At 44.6% G+C, this 15,652-nt stretch overlaps 1 protein-coding gene across 10 annotated transcripts in view; it reads right to left on the minus strand.

Moving 5' to 3' along the window:
* ZNF827 (zinc finger protein 827) overlaps positions 1-15,410 on the minus strand; it is a 100,279-nt gene extending 84,869 nt beyond the window's left edge. For 9 of the 10 annotated variants that reach the window (XR_003960136.4, XR_003960134.4, XR_012055760.1 and 6 more), the window contains exon 1: positions 14,933-15,186. Coding sequence is in view for 5 of the 10 variants with exons in the window: in XM_030271868.4 (XP_030127728.4) it covers positions 14,933-14,975 (43 nt within the window). In the remaining 5 variants the exon portion in view is untranslated. Of the gene's footprint in view, positions 1-14,932; positions 15,187-15,236 lie in introns of those variants that run through there. The other variant, XM_072928698.1, reaches the window with a different exon arrangement.
* Between the last annotated feature and the right edge of the window lie 242 nt (positions 15,411-15,652).

Consider the following 15,652-nt stretch of genomic DNA (forward strand, 5'->3'; position numbering starts at 1 on the left):
ATAAGGAATTTCAGGCTTCCCTGTGTCTTTTAAAACCAGTTATTATATCAGGTTTTGACTCTGACAGATTACTATAAAGTAGAAGAAAAACTGTATGAACAGGAGTTCCACTGTTATTCCCACAGCTCTACTGGAAATGGGAAACAGTATTAACAATCTGTGGTGGTTCAAATGGTTCATGTGCAAGTCTATCCAGAGAGATTCCCTGCACCTGGAATGGTAGTGTATCCTTGACATCAGTGAACACTTGCCACCTACACATAAAGTTCAGCACAGCAATTAAAAATTTTACCTTTTATTAGTTATAAAGAAGCTTTAAAACTCCTTAAAATTGCTCCTAGTTAGCCAAAATTTACTTTGATTGCTCATTTGTTTTGCTCTAGAGAGATGTCTAACTCAATAGGCTGCTGCAGTGAGAAAATATCAACTACCAAATGATAATAGGGATGCTGGCACCTTCAAAATAAGAAGAGCTAAAGATTATTCTCAAGACTTCTCTTATCTTTAGCATACAGAGACAAGACCTATCATGTCAGCTTACCTCATAAAGGAGGGAAAATATTCCAAAATTTCATAACATGGGCCTTCAACGAAAATGCAACCTCAAACAACTCTAGCAAACAATTTGCAAAAGCTGACTACAACCAGAAAAGTCCCTAAAGGAAGAATTTTAGTTTCCACTCTAGATCAAATTATTGTGGGAGAATCACACAAATGCCAAATATTCAATATAGTAATCCATAATATTTTAATGCCATCCTTCAATAGCATCTAACTCCATGAATAAGATTTTATATCCTTTGGCAGGTCATTAATGAAACCTTCTTTAAGAAGTTGTCTGTGAAACACAGAACTGGTGTCTATTAGGAAATTCTAAGCAGAAACACAAAACTACCTTATCTTAAACACAGTCTAGCTGCAAAGCAAAGGCTCAGTTACTCATTTCCAAATAAGCAAATGGCTACGTGTTTTCTGGTAGTTCAGTCTGCGGTCACAGGAGCCTTCCATACCAAAACTGAAGTAAATATGAATTTTACAGTTTCTTAGGTCACATTTTGTATCCTCGAGGTGCCAAGAAACAAAATAAAACCAAACCCCCAAAAAAAAACACAGGAAAGCTTTGCTTTCTAATCTTCCTTTAACCTGGTAACAAATAAAATTGGTGGTCGCTTATATTTTGTATACCTGTGTTCTTTGATCTTGAGCTACATCTGTAAACTGCTTACTCTTATTGAGTGTCTTCATCAGCCAACAATTCATCTTCATTAAAGCCTGCCCCTGACCTGCCACCTCCCCAGACCTGGGTGCAGTGACAGCTGTCTCAACTCTTTACTGTGACAAAATGCATCTTCATTGCCTGAAATGCACTGCAAACTTCAGCAGCCACAACCCCAACAGTAAAAAAAGGAGGCACAGGATTTCTCAAATATTCCTTGCAACTTACAGCAAGAACAAAGTGATCCATTTGTGCTACAGATTATTGCACTGCTGATTAACCCTCAATAGCTGTGACCCATTTTAGTGTGGCCTGTCATCTAAAACTGACAAGGTCACCACAGCAACATGATTTTTTTCGCCCTTACAGGTGAAGAAAGGAAGCAGAGAAGTTGCAAGCATCAATGCAGCTGGCAAAAGAAGTGAAAAAAGTGTTCAAATATATCACTTGGTTGCATACAGACAATTTGCAATGAAAATAAATAATTCTCTGATCACAACTGCAATTCGCCATTATGGCCTAGGCATGGCCATAAGTTTTAAAAAGCTCTCACATTACCAGAAAGGCTAAAATTGATCTAAAATCTCCATGAAAAAGCTGTAAATCACCTATGTTCTGAGCTGTGCATAGCAATTCCCAACTTTCCTAGGAGACAAGCCATTGACCAAAAGGCTAATTGAGGCACCAAAACCAGGCTGGCTGATTACCTGCTCCTTCACCCATTCATTCCCTCATGTGTTGTACACACCATATAGGATCGTGCCCTTAAGCAATCCAGAGTAAATTTACCATAGCCATCACAATGTATCACAAAAGATTGTCTGTTAAGGTTGATAAATCAGTCAATTACCTGCTTCCTTGACTTTCATTCTTGTGTAAATGTTTTCAACCTGACATTAACAATACCTATAAGAAGATGACCTGCACTGTTGCCAAAACCAACTATTTAAATTACTAGCAAATCTTTAATTCCTATAAACAAGATTACAACAGTCTTGTTTAAAAAAGGTTTCTAAATACCAAAGTGATAACTCCAGAAAATAAAGCTCCCCTGCTGTCATTATTTGAGGCTGCTGGTTCCATATTAACTCTGCCTCTTTGTAGAACCCTCAGAACTGCCTCAGCCCACCTGAACATCACAGACAGAGCAGCTGCTGTCTCTCCACCATACTCCCTGCCTGGCTGAGCACAAACACAGGGCAGCAGGTTCCCAGTCTCCTCAACTTCTCCTATGATGTCTAAATCACCTTCCTCCCCAAGCCATGCTCTCCCCTCATGTCTATAAAATAGGGAGAAATATTTAACATACAGAGGAAGGTAAAGACAAACAAACACTACTGAAACACTGCAATTATTGGTTTCATCTTCAAGGCAGAGCTGCTTCAGTGCCCCTGGTGGGAATCTAAAGAACAGTCCAATTCTCACAGGTGGCAGAAGATTGTCGAAAATCTACAGGCCATGGTCCTTGCCAGTGAGCTGATTTGGGCTAAAAATGCAATATTAAATCTATGACAAAGTTTAATATTCTATTTTTGGCACATGATCTCAGGCAAAATTTTCTTTTCCATACCTCCTCTCTCACCAGGAATAGCAAGAGATTCCCAGAACAGGAGAACAGAAAATGCGCATTCACAGATGCCAAAACCAAAAGAATAATTATATGTATCATCCTTCTTCCTCTACACACAGAAGTTATTATACACAATGGACTGTGCAATAGAACTGATTTGCTGTATCTCTGTATCTCTTCAAAGACATAGTCAAGTTTTGAAATTCAGAGGTGACAAACTGTGACCAGGGTTTGTACAGGGTCAGACTGATGTAAACCTAGCACAGCTCCAATACTTGAGGAAAGCTCTGTTAGGAGTTTTCAACAGCACTGCAAAACACACAGCAGCATCCAGAACACATCTAGTCATTTAAAGAAGGATGTTTTCCAACTTTTTCCCCACTGACCTCTGCTCCTCTGAGGGACAAGTCTCTACAGGTGCAAAACCTCATTAACTTACCTCAGCTTCCCCAAGAAACTACTAAGTATATCTTGGGCTGTCATTTAGGCTGAAACTATTTTTTTGGTAGGTCATATGTGCCCAGGACAGCAGTTTAACTCCCTGGCTTGTACTCCTATGCACTGTACATAACCAACAAATGTGGAGGAAACAGAATTTCCTTGTCTCTTGTGCACAAGGTAATCTTTGAGAGCACATTCTAATGTATTACTGCTACTACAGAAAATAGAAATTCAGGAGACATCCAGCTGAAAGAGTAAGCAGAAGTCCTACAGAAGAACATGGTACTTCTGATCTGCCCTCTCCAAGACTACTGTCTCTAATTTCCTAAGGCAGGCAAAAAATGTCAGGGATATACAAATGGCAACCTTTACTTTTCCTTTCCTCTCAAATGCTTAAAGGCACGTTGTATCTTCTCTTGAACCAGTTCCAAATAACTTCCCTTTCTATTAACTTCTGAAACCACCAACAGCACTCAGGGTGTGACACTGATAAAGTACTGCTATTGCTAAAATGAAAAATAGCTATTTCTTTCTCTACTTGCCTACCTTTTCCTGACCAATCTTCTTCAGATGGCATAGAAAGCTTATCATAAATACTGACTGGCCAAGGGTGAAAAAGAGAAGGATTATCAGCGATAAAAGCAGTGATCACTACAATTGTTTTGGAAGAAAAAGAAGAAAAATAAATCTCATCAGTGCACTATTACTATACAAGGACTAAAGCTGAAAAAAGCCATGTGTGAAGCTCTGCCAATAAGTGTGAAGATTCTCTAAAGAAAACTTCCTGTTGAGCCACAAGGAAAAAAAAAAAAGGACAACCAAACAAACACTCAAAAAGAGAGATCTGATGTCTGTATATTATCCTGCTGAGCCTCCAAACATCCCCCATAATGATCGTATACCCCAACAGCTCTGTCATTGCAATCTAGAACTCCTGGACCCAAAACTGTTTAAGGAACACAGCTACAGCACCAGTAAAATTGGAAGAGAAAAATATCTTGCTTGCTGAAGGGAGGTTTTTATCTCCCAAGTACAAGGTTAACCTAGGTAGCTTATGGGGAAGGCAGAACAACATATTCTCTCTATCTGTCTCTCTGTTGCTGCAGGTGTCTGGCTGGCTGCTCTTCACAGAAAGGACATACTAGAGTTTGAAAAACTGTCAAAGAACTGGTTGTTTGCCTACCTTGATAAGATGATGTGCTATTGTACATCCTGACCTATGCCTACTTTGACTTTTTTGGCTGGCTCATTATTTCCTTCTCTGAGCATGAATAAGACATCCTAATTTCCCAGCAATCCCTGTGGCATCCTGGCAAAAGCAGTTCATTTCACTAAATTCAGAAGAATAGTTACCACTACACATTCAATAATCCCAACACTTCTGTCCAATTTCCACACAGGGCCAGGTTCTCTCCTGTGAGATACATGGGTATTTGGCAAAGGAGGAACACAGCATGAGCTCTGATTGCCCCTTGTGTTTTCTAACCCAGCCTCAGCCTGAAGATCAGCTTAGCAGCAGCAACTGGAAATGGCTCTTAACAAGCGGTAAGTAGATCAGAATGCATTCCAGCTGTGGTTTCATCTCTAACCCTTCCCATCTCTGATGCACAGCCTATTCCAAGCTGCAGTGATATGGAGTTGTATGAAATAATAGGATTATTCCTCTCCTAGGAACATCCCCCTGCAATAAGAATCTCCATCTGGGAACCAACACAACTTCCATAACATTTGCATCACCCTAGCACTACAAGGGAGATCAGAAGAAGGCTGCAAAGATGGCCCATTGCTGATAAGAAACATTAAATGCAATTTTTAAAATAATGTTAATGGCACCACCCTTTAATTATTCTAAATATTGAAGTCAGAAAGGTAGCAACAACAAATACTACGAATTTTCTTTCCCTTTTACTAATATACAGAAAGAGAAAAAGCCATGTTAAGCATCAAAACATTGACTCTTGGAGAAGGACTTTTAAAACACACAAAATTGTTGCTTTGGAACACATTTATTACAGATGTTCCAGGGATCAATAAAGTAAAAGAAACAACAAAGTCAACTAGAAACCCCTGTCATCTTAATATGCAGGTGGCAATAAACAGAACATGGGAAGCCTCAGATCAAGGTGCTACACTGCCTGTAATTATCCCTACTGTGCTCACAACCCCTATCAAGGGGTCACAAAGCAAAGGGAGGAGCTCACAAACTGTGTGGATGGCAATATTCAACCACAGCAGGTGACAACAACCAGAGCACCTGCTTTAACAAAAATCCCTTTTCATTTTAACTAGCTTCTGTTTATTTTTGCTATACGCAAACTTCTCCTGCTCGATTTCTGGTAAATAATAGGCTGTTCATTTACCATTTTACTCTGCCCCATTACTCAACCAAGGTGTTTTGTTCTCATTAGCCTTCCAAGTAGTTCAGAAACAAAAAGTTTAGATTTCAGATATTGAAATTATTCCCTCCTGTACACATCACAGGAATCTAGTTGCCTATAATTTCATCTTTTCCTCTCTCCCAAAGTCAGATTAAAAAATGGCAAATTATATTCCCTTAGTTTCTAATTCCTCCCACAAGGATGATATTATGGTAAGGTATCTAAGGGAAGTTTCAAGAAGTGTTTCTCTTGTCTTGCTGTCTTTGCTATCAAATACAGCTGCTTTCTCTGTCCCTGAGAGGATTGCTTGGGGTTAACAAGCAAAGCCAAATAAGAGAGGATTAGGAAGCTACTCATAGTGGCAGGAGAGTACACAGCAGCAGACCTTGTGGAATAGGCACTGCTCACACCCAGACACATGGTTTTAGGCACTACACCTCAGCTTTCAACCTTAATTCGGAGGTCACATAATTAATGTGCAAGCACTCAACTAGAAGTGGACATTCCTCAAACCTTATCTTATTTTAAAGAAAGTTAGGATTCTGTGCCAAGTTCCCAGGACAAGAAACTACTGCTATGACTACTTAGAGCACAGGCACAGCAGAAATGACAGCAACGTGTTTTGACATTCTGTGTAAAAACCCACCTAAAATTATGATAAAGGGGAATAGTTAGAAGTGAAAAGGAAGTTCCATGTTCATGTCCAATTCATTCCTGGCTTTTTCTGCAGAAAGAACAAACAGGTGTGACAGTGGTAGTGGAATTTGATTTTATTTTTTCCAAAGCGCATTTCTTGGCTGAGAACTCCATGGGCTTTACCAAGAACTTTTATGAAGGCCAGTAAAAGCCTTAAAGACAACAATTTTGATTCTCCTGAGAGTGTGTCCATACTAAATAACACAGTGCTATGTGGTGATACCTAGCCAACTGGAGTATACACACAAGTAGTAGAGCAGAATTAACCTGGGCACACTGCTGTGATAATGGCCTCCTCTACACATGGCAGCATATTTAGAGCTTGCTTTGTTATCTCAATGTGGCACAGCACTATGCAGGAAGACAATATAAACAATTATGATGAAGCATATTTAGGTCTTACGGGCAATGTTCAAGTACCTCAAGGTGGGCAGAAGAGCTCCCTTCAGAGTTATTCACTGTGCAAAAACTCCCTTTGGCAATGCAGAATAGACAAAAGGATTATGTCAGCCTTTTCTTTCCAGAACGAGGAGCAGGGTGAGAGCCTGGGGGGAGCAGAAAATGGAGTAGCTCTAGGCTGTTATGCTTACTCTGGTGCCTGAGAAGGGCTCCTCATCGGCTCAAAGTGCCAGAAACAGAGAGGCAGGTAAGAGGAAGGTCTGCTCCAAACACATAAAGAAATGGGTCCTCAGTCATTAGTTGCCAGGTCTAGATTTGGCACAGTGGTTTATAAAGGGGGAGACTCTGGCTGTGCTTCAGGAAAGCACACAAGCACAGCTACACCACCAGCTGCTGTCTAAATACACTTGTCTGCCACCCTCTCTGCTCCTTACTTTGCACTCCAGATAATGATCGTCTAGTTGAGGAAGATCTGTTAGTATTTTAATTTTTGAGATGAGTAATTATTTGTCCTACTACACAAATCAAAGTGAAGTCTAGAAGCTTGCAAAGAATTTGCGTTCATTAAAGTCACACATGGGGATTATTCATTAAGCTAAATACACACTAAGTAAAAACAGCAGTTCTTTTAATGCATTTTTCTAAAAGTTACTTGCCCTGATACGAAATCTAACAAGGCACCAACATTCAGGACATGTCCAAAACATTAGTTCAAAATAAGAAGTTGTAACTTTAAAGCAAGCTTGTGCCAAATCTTTTCCCTTTCAGATAAAACTTGAGTCCATGCAGGAGAGAATTATATGCACCTGCATAGAAAGCCTTGCAACAGAGGAAAACCACATCCAAGCTGCAAACCCCAGATGAGGGCCAGCAGAACTATAAACCCTTCGTGAGGAAGGGAACCCTTAGATTAGGACCATGTGGAATTCAAAGAGATGATGACAGTAGCTTGGCTTTGAGTTGCTTCAAAAATGTTATTTTTACCCTAGTGAGAGCACCCCAAATAAAAGAAAAAAACAGTGCAGGTGTTCAGAACCTAATTTCATCTGCTGAAACTGCTGATTATACTACTCATTAAAATACCGCCACCACTTAGTAACCCTTTAATTTTTAATGGGATTTATTCTAAACAGCAACTAAATCATCAGTCTCACATGCAACCTTCTCTCTCTTCGTCTGATGTGCTATCAGCACTAGTCACTCTTTCCCCTCTGCTCCCAAACCTGTTGTCTATCTGCTGAAAAGAATGAGGGAAAGGACTGTTTATGCAGCACAGTTTTTCTCCCCTCACTGAATGTTTCTCAGAAAAAAAACCCCAAACATGAGTTTTTACCTAAACTACCCTAACTCAGACTCTGTGAATTCTTAACCTGCAAAATGAAATAGCCTCATTTCAGTGTTAGGTTTAACTTGGAACTCCAATACTCACTATAATTATGCCACAAACGAGGAAATCCCTTGAAAGGTAGGAGATATTTCAAGGAATAGAGCTAACTCCAAAGCTGTCAGGTTTAGACAGGACATTCAATCTGGACATTCAAAATATTTGGTGTCTAGACCAAAAAGGATACCAAGCAAGGAAAAGAGAAACTGTCTTTGGGAGCATAACATTACCATAAAGGTGACTGTAAGTCTGCAAAAAAAAAAACTTGAAAGACAAGCTTTCAAGTGAGCTTATGGGTAGAGTTGCTGTATCCTTCACTGTAGTAGCCACAACACAGTGTGTAAGTGCAGCATTGATGCTGTCTGTACCCTAGAGCATGTACCCCTTCAAATGAAGTATGGGTCTGAGTTTTATTATTTAACTACATTTAAAAAAGAAAATCCCTGGAGAAAGGGATATTGTCCACCTTTTTGAAGGTTTGGTTTTTTTTTTTCCCTTTACCCCAATATAATTTATTATTCTTCATGCTCATATCAATACACAGCATGTATTGTTCAGAGAAAACATTTAAGGCAAAACAAAAAAATGTTTTACTCTGGGAGGCAAAAAGAAAGAGGAAGAAAACTCCCCCCCTTCCCATGAAAACTGAATTCTATTACATACTGCTGGCTACTTTGCAGTCCAGGTATTTTGTATATTATTATTATTATTGAAAGCCATATGGTACTTTAGCCTCCAAACATCCTGGAGGGATTTGTATGCGTAAACCCAAATGATACAAATCATGTACCATGAATAGCAAACTAGGCTACAAAAAAATACAGAAAAAACCCAAATTGTTACTTAGAAGATATACTCTTAGAGAACTCTAGAGTCATGCTTGAGAAGCTGCAATAGTAAAAGGATTCCCTAACCATCTGAACTCATGTCTATATTATGATTTCTTTGCAATGTGAAAGGGAAAAAACAAGTCCTCTATACAGTGGTTAATGACAAATCACATGCCTTGTGAAGCTTCATGTTAGAAACCCTTTTAACTTCCAAAAAGTCCTCTTTTGTAGGTCATGCTCTCATTATCTTGCTCTGGGATCTGGTCTGATTAAATTATAGGAAATTACTAATACTTCACTTTGAACAGCCAGCTCCTCCTGGCTCCTCTTCTTCCTTCTTTTTTTTCTAAACTTAATTCCTCCTACTCCTGCCTTCTTACATATGAAAAAGACAACAATCACTCTGCTAGAAAGATTAAGTCATACTAATTCTTCATCCATTTTAAAAGTAAAAATGTATTCTGTCCACATCCTCTTACATTTCCTATTTCACTGCTCTCCCTGCTGGTTTTGCTGTTTGGCCAACTATAAAGTTTGCAGGTTTGTTCTAAATCTTTGGCACGCCAACCCCCTCTAAAATCTCACACATAAGATCCTAAAGACTTAATTAACTCAATGAGCATAACACTGACTCTCTGGTAGCCCAGTCTATACTCCAGAGTGATGTATCCATATTTTGTACCATCAGACAACACTAAGACATAGCCTACCATTGATGTGCTTTAGACATTTATCACTGAATGATATTAGAAAAGTGACTTAGGTTGCTTAACAAGCAAAGAAAAAGAAATCAGCATACAAATTTAAAGAGACAGACCTTACACGTCAGAAAGGGTCCCCACAAAGGGAGAAGGTATTTTTGAAAAATCTGTGAGGATTTCATTAGCACAAGACAACAAAATGAGAAAAGTGTTTTCAGATGGAGTAATGGGGTTGTTACTCAATCCACCAAAAGGCTGCTGTTTATTTGAGAGGTGCACTACGGCACTACCAGGACAACCATAATGAGAGCATTGAAATTATTAACCTCATCATACCAAAGAATAATTTTCCCTATGTGGATTCTCTTGTGGACTATGTGCCATATCAAGATCCCTGCAGTGCTAAGAGGTCAAAAATAGTATGTTAGAAGAATAAATAAAACATGTTAGAAGAATAAATAAAAGGTTCCCCTTATACATGCCATGTGTGCTAGTAAAGTAAAAAAGTCATCTGAAAGAGAAAGATTCCTGCTCCTGGCAAAAGTGTTTTGTCCTGGAGGCAACTCTTAAATACCAAATAACAGCAAAAGCACTCTAGATATTGGGAAGTCTTTTAAAAAACCCATCCAGTGCATCCTCTCTTGCTTTCAGAAAGTATCAGATGAAGCGAGCTGCAGAAATAAAAAATGAAGGAAGCTCTAAATCACTGTTAATTTACTGATTTGACAGCATTTTTTCCCCTCTGATGATATAATCAAGCAATAAAGACACAATATAATAAAAAGCTTCCCAGAGTTCAATGTTTATTTTTACTGTATAAAAACAGCTGAACAATTCAACACAGTATCTGGAACATCCAACACTGTACCTGACTATGAAAAGAGGAGTTACACCTGCTTATAGTCAGACACCCAGCTTTTGATATGGAAACTAATACTGTATCAATTCTGCATCTCCTCCTTTAACAAAACAAATCTGGCAGAAACTGCCGCTGCAGTTTGTCCCGCATTGAAAACATTCCTCAGGAACCAGCAGCAGTTCAAACTTCTCAATGTAGTATTTAATTCTGCCTTCGACTGTAATAAATGCAAGTTTTGAATAAATGGAATTGTGGCATTCATTCGCAAATTGCATTGCTGACAAGCCTCGAGACAAAACCAAACCCCAAGGAGTATCGATTGCTGCACTTAAGGCAACATAGTGCTCTAGATCTTAAACGTTTACTCGAGTGCCTGAAGACTTCCCAAAACTTTTACTTTTCAGGCTGAGCTCTTCCGAGTCACATGGAGCAGTTCAGAGGTAGCAGACTTTCAGGAATCCTTGGTAAAGAAAACAACAGCCTGAGGTAGAATGGAAAGTGAGGCAACAAGGAAAAGAAAGACAAGGCTGTGTTCATGCATATAGAGATTCTTATGCTGAATAAGTGAGAAACAAATATCTAACTGCTAAAACAGCTGAAAGGAAAAAAACTCCTAACACACATACACACAGAAACAAGCAAAATATCTTAAAAAATTCTCGTGAAAGTGAACTGACTTGCCCAAGTTAGCCACAAACAAAGGTAATCATAAGGCACACATGTACTGGGCAAAATTTTAAGTTGTAGACTTAATTCTGACATTACAAACCAAGTCCACACAGTTGCAGTATTTCATTTGAGTATGAACAAGCCATTGTCTGTCCAGAAACTTCTAAAATCCTTTCCTCATTCATTTGTATCTTAAATTAAGAAGGATGCAGTTTCTTTTGTGTTTCACAAAGTGTGATTGAAGACATTCTGCTGGCATCTGTGATTAAACAGTTCCCCAAACCTAACTTCTTTGGGTGCAAAAACTCCACTTCACAATACATGTAAGTACTGGAACGTCAAAGGGCCCATCCATCTGACCGAACCCCGAGGTTCATCCTGCTTTGAGCAGGGGGCTAGGCCAGACAACCTGCAAAGGACCCTTCCAAACTAAATTATGTTGCAAACTCCAGCGACTGAAAGCTCAACCTTAACTCTGCCATTTTAAGCAGAATCCACCCAAACACATTATTATTGTATCCAATAATATCAACCCAAATCTTCCCTCAAACATTGAGGTGTTAGTATCTAGCAACTCCCTTGGAACTGAATTAAACTCTTGCAGCAGCCCGGTATGTCTCCAGCAAAGTCTTGTACAGAGAACTTTTTCACCGTCACATGTTTTTTGGCAGTGCAGTCTTCTCAAATGAAACTACCTGCAAACGTAGGTGAGGGCTGTCCAGTGGAGTCAGTGGGCAGAAGCAAAAAATCAGGCTGCTAGTCAGCAGTGACAGCAATCTTCAGGTGCTCTGCAGGGTATATAACAATGCGTGAGGAATTAATGAAGGCCTAGCAACCCTGAGAACACGGCTTCCTACCCAAGCAGTACTAGAGCCCACAAGAACTTGCCAAGCTAAGTTACATTTGCTCAGCTACACTGTAACACTCACAAATTATTTTGTGTGTCTACATCTGACTATTTATTTGTAAACAATTGCAACAGAAGCCAAAATATCCCAGGGAGGTTCGGTAAGATGCTACATCACTTAGGTGTCCTGAAGAGCATTCACGCACCAGCAGCAACCTGTAACATGACTTGGGAGTGAATCACAGCATGATGCCCTCAGTGGGACAGAGTCAAGGTTGAGCACAGCAGCTGACAGCTTCTTTTGGGATGTGCGTGGGGCACTTTACATTCTTCTGCCAACATTAATACTTCAACATGAAATACACCCTCTGTCCTGCTAAGAAATGTATCGCTGAAACCAGCGAGAATCAGAGAATAAAGACGTATTTTACACTGAATACCCATTAAAGCAACGTGTTGCTTAAAAAAAAACCCAAAACAAGAAAAAAAATCAAACAAAAAAACCCACCCAAACCAAGTAACAATTTATATAATCTGCACACTGAATTCCAAGGTATTTTCTTAATCTAGAACACTATTATTGAGTTATCCAAAGTATTATTACTATTGTCAGATAATAGCTTTTGATCCAGTGCAATCTAGTTGCAAAAGAAATTAAAATAAGTAAATCCCACTGAAAGGTAGCATTTGTGTGGGACGAAGGTGGGTGTGCCTTTCACAAACCAGGAAAAAAAAAATCCCTCCTCCCATGAACTGAACTAAAAAATTAATCCAAAAGAAGTACAAATTAGGCCGTGTATTAAAAAAAAATAAATTAAAAATCAAAATAATAACACACGCCGAAGTCTATGTGCACAATGAAGCCGATTGTTCCTCGCCCCAGAAAAAGCCATGACTTCCCCCGGCGCGGCGGTCAGGAGGTCGGGGCCGCGGGCGGCCTCAGCCACAACCCGGAGGCGGGGGCACCGCAGGGCCGGGCCCGGCGGAGCCGAGCCGAGCCGAGGCCCCACCGCCGCGCTCGGCAGCGCCCGGCCGAGCTAAGATGGAGCCCAGGTTTGATGTCAGCCCCAGGGGCGGGCGGAGGGCAGCGCGCCAGGGCGGGGGCGAGGGCAAGGTCAGCCGCCAGCCCGGCGGGGCCCCGCCGCCTCCGCCCGCCCCGGGAGCCCCGTGGGGCTTCTGCCGAGCCGGGCCCCCCACGGCCGCCCCCCGAAACGCCCCTGCGCGGCCGCGCACGGCTCCAAGCGCCCGGGCTTGGCCCCTGCCCCCGCCCGCCGCGCCGGGGCCGGGGCGCTGCAGAGGCGGGCGCCGCGCTCCTGCCGCTCCCCACGAGCCGAGCCCGGCCGAGCCGAGCCCTGCGGGAGGAACCGGGGCTGCTGGCTCTGCTCCTCTGGCGGGCGGGCCGCCAAAGGGCTGTGCGGGGGCAAACGGCGAGAGGAAGGGAAGGCGGGGAAACCCCCAAACCCAACCTCAAACATCAATCCTCGCCGAAGCAAAGCCCACCACAACTCATGCCCTTGCCTCCAGTCGGCAGGAAAGGAAAAAGGGAGACAAATCTTTGCGGGGCTGCAAGTGCTTCCCCCTCGCCCCCAGCCTGCCGCCCCCCGCGCCCACAGCTCCCATCCTGGCCCCTGTGGCGGTGCGGGAAGGGCGCGGGGAGCGCTGCCCCAGCCTCTCTGCCCGCAGAGCGGAGCGGGGGCCGGGCCGCGCTCCGCCCGCAGCGGCGCCCCGCGGGCAGGGGCAGGAGCCGCCCCGGTGAACTCCCGGCGACCGAGCCCGGCTCCGGCACCGGCGGCTCAGCTCTCGTCCTGCCCCGGGCTCGGCGCGGAGGGGCTGCAGGCACGCTCAGAGCAGATGTGTCGAGGACAGACAAATGACCCCTCCATCCACCCCACGCTCTCCTTCAAGCAGCCCTGGGGCCATACAGGGGCAGGGTATTTTTAGGTCCCTTCCCCTCGTCTCCGCCTCCCTCTCAATAGCTGCCGAGCGCTGAATACAAGGAGAGGTGGGGAGAGGGAGCGGGAGAAAAGTTAACTGTTTTGCAAAGAGGGGAGAAAACAGGCAGGGAGGAGGGAGGGAGCGATGAGGAGCAGGGCAGGGTGAGCCGTGTCAGGGGATGTGTGTGTGTGTGCGAGCGCAGTGGGTGCCCGCGGGCGGAGGATCGGATGCACTTTAGCCCTGTGCTCTGCTGCTCTCGTCTGGGGCAGCGCCGCCGAAGCCTGAGTCTCGCCTGGCTCGCCTGACCCTTCATTTCACTGCGGCCAGGAGGAGCCCGGAGCCCGCCGCCGCCTCCTCTCCCTGCTCTGCAGGGACCTCGCGCCTGCCACGGTCTGCCTCCCCGCCGCCCCCTCCCACGCCGCCGCCGGCGGCCACGGCCTCCTCCGGGGTGGCCCTGGGGTCGGTGTGGGGTGCCCTGCCGGTCCCCTCCGCTACCGCTGCCCGCCTACCCCCCGCTCCCGGGCCGCCCAGCCCCGCCGCAACCTTTAGCCGGGGACAGACCTCTCGGCTGGTTCCGCACAAGACGCCAGCAGCCGCTTCCCCTCTCGCCGCCCTCCCCTCCCGTGCTTAGCCCCCCTCCCCACCCCAATAAAACAGACCCCCCTCCCTCCGGCCCCAAAGAGAAACCCACACCGCCCCCCCTCCACCCTCCCCCTTAGCACAAATGCACAATCACGGGCGAGGGGAGGAAGAGGGAGGAAAGGGCGAGAGACGCGAAGAAAGAAGGGGGGAAAGGAGAGAGAGGAAAAATTAAAAGGGCACAAGGCTGTTCATCACCAACATGGCTGCCTTAGCTCAGACCTAAAAGAGGAATAACCCAGGCTGTGTCTTTGTCAGTTTCACCTCTGTAACCCTAAACTAATGCACGAAACGACGGAGGCGGCTGCAGAGGGGAAGGAGACGGGGAAAGGAGGAAGGAGAAAATGGCAAAAAGAGGGGGCACTTACGTGAAGAGAGGCGCTTGGGCTGCTCCTGCTTCCTCCTGGGCATTTTCCCCCTTTTTTCACATTCTCCTCCTTGGTTTAACGGGAGATCAAATAAGACCGGGAGGGGGGGCACGGACAGGCACAAAGCCGGGGCCCCCGGGGGAGCTGCTAGCCGGGGCGGGTTTTCCCTCTTCGCCGGGGGAAAGGGGGCTTGAAGCCGGTTTTCTCGGAGCCACCGCGAAGGGCTCCCTCTCCCCCTCTCTCTTTCTTTTCCTCTCCCCCCCACCCCCCACCCCCCCCACCCCCCCACAACCCGGTCGTGCACCTGGCTTGTCCCCGGTCGCAGTATCCCTCAGCGGCCGGGGACGTTCCCGGCGGGCGGGCAGGCGCCGTGCCGGGGCGAGGGCTGGCGCGGCGGTGCCGAGGGCTGCGCCCCGCGCTCCTCCCGGCCCCTAACTAACACTAACGCCGGGATCAAAGGGCAGCGGCGGCGGCGGCGCTCCCGGCGCGCCCGCGGGCGGGCAGGGACACCGCACACACCCCCGCACAGCCCCGGCGGGCGGGCACACGCACAGACACACGCGCGCCCCGTTGGAGCGCAGGGGACGATGCCCCCGCTCCCCACGGGCTCCGGGCGCGGCGCTGCGCGGCGGCGGAGGATGCGCTGCCCCGGTCCTGCACCCGCTGCCAATCGGCTCTTAAAAAAAAAAAAAAAAAAAATTTAAAAAAATTAAATTAAAA

Source organism: Taeniopygia guttata, chromosome 4 (genome assembly GCF_048771995.1).
Source record: "Taeniopygia guttata chromosome 4, bTaeGut7.mat, whole genome shotgun sequence".
Lineage (NCBI taxonomy): Eukaryota > Metazoa > Chordata > Aves > Passeriformes > Estrildidae > Taeniopygia > Taeniopygia guttata.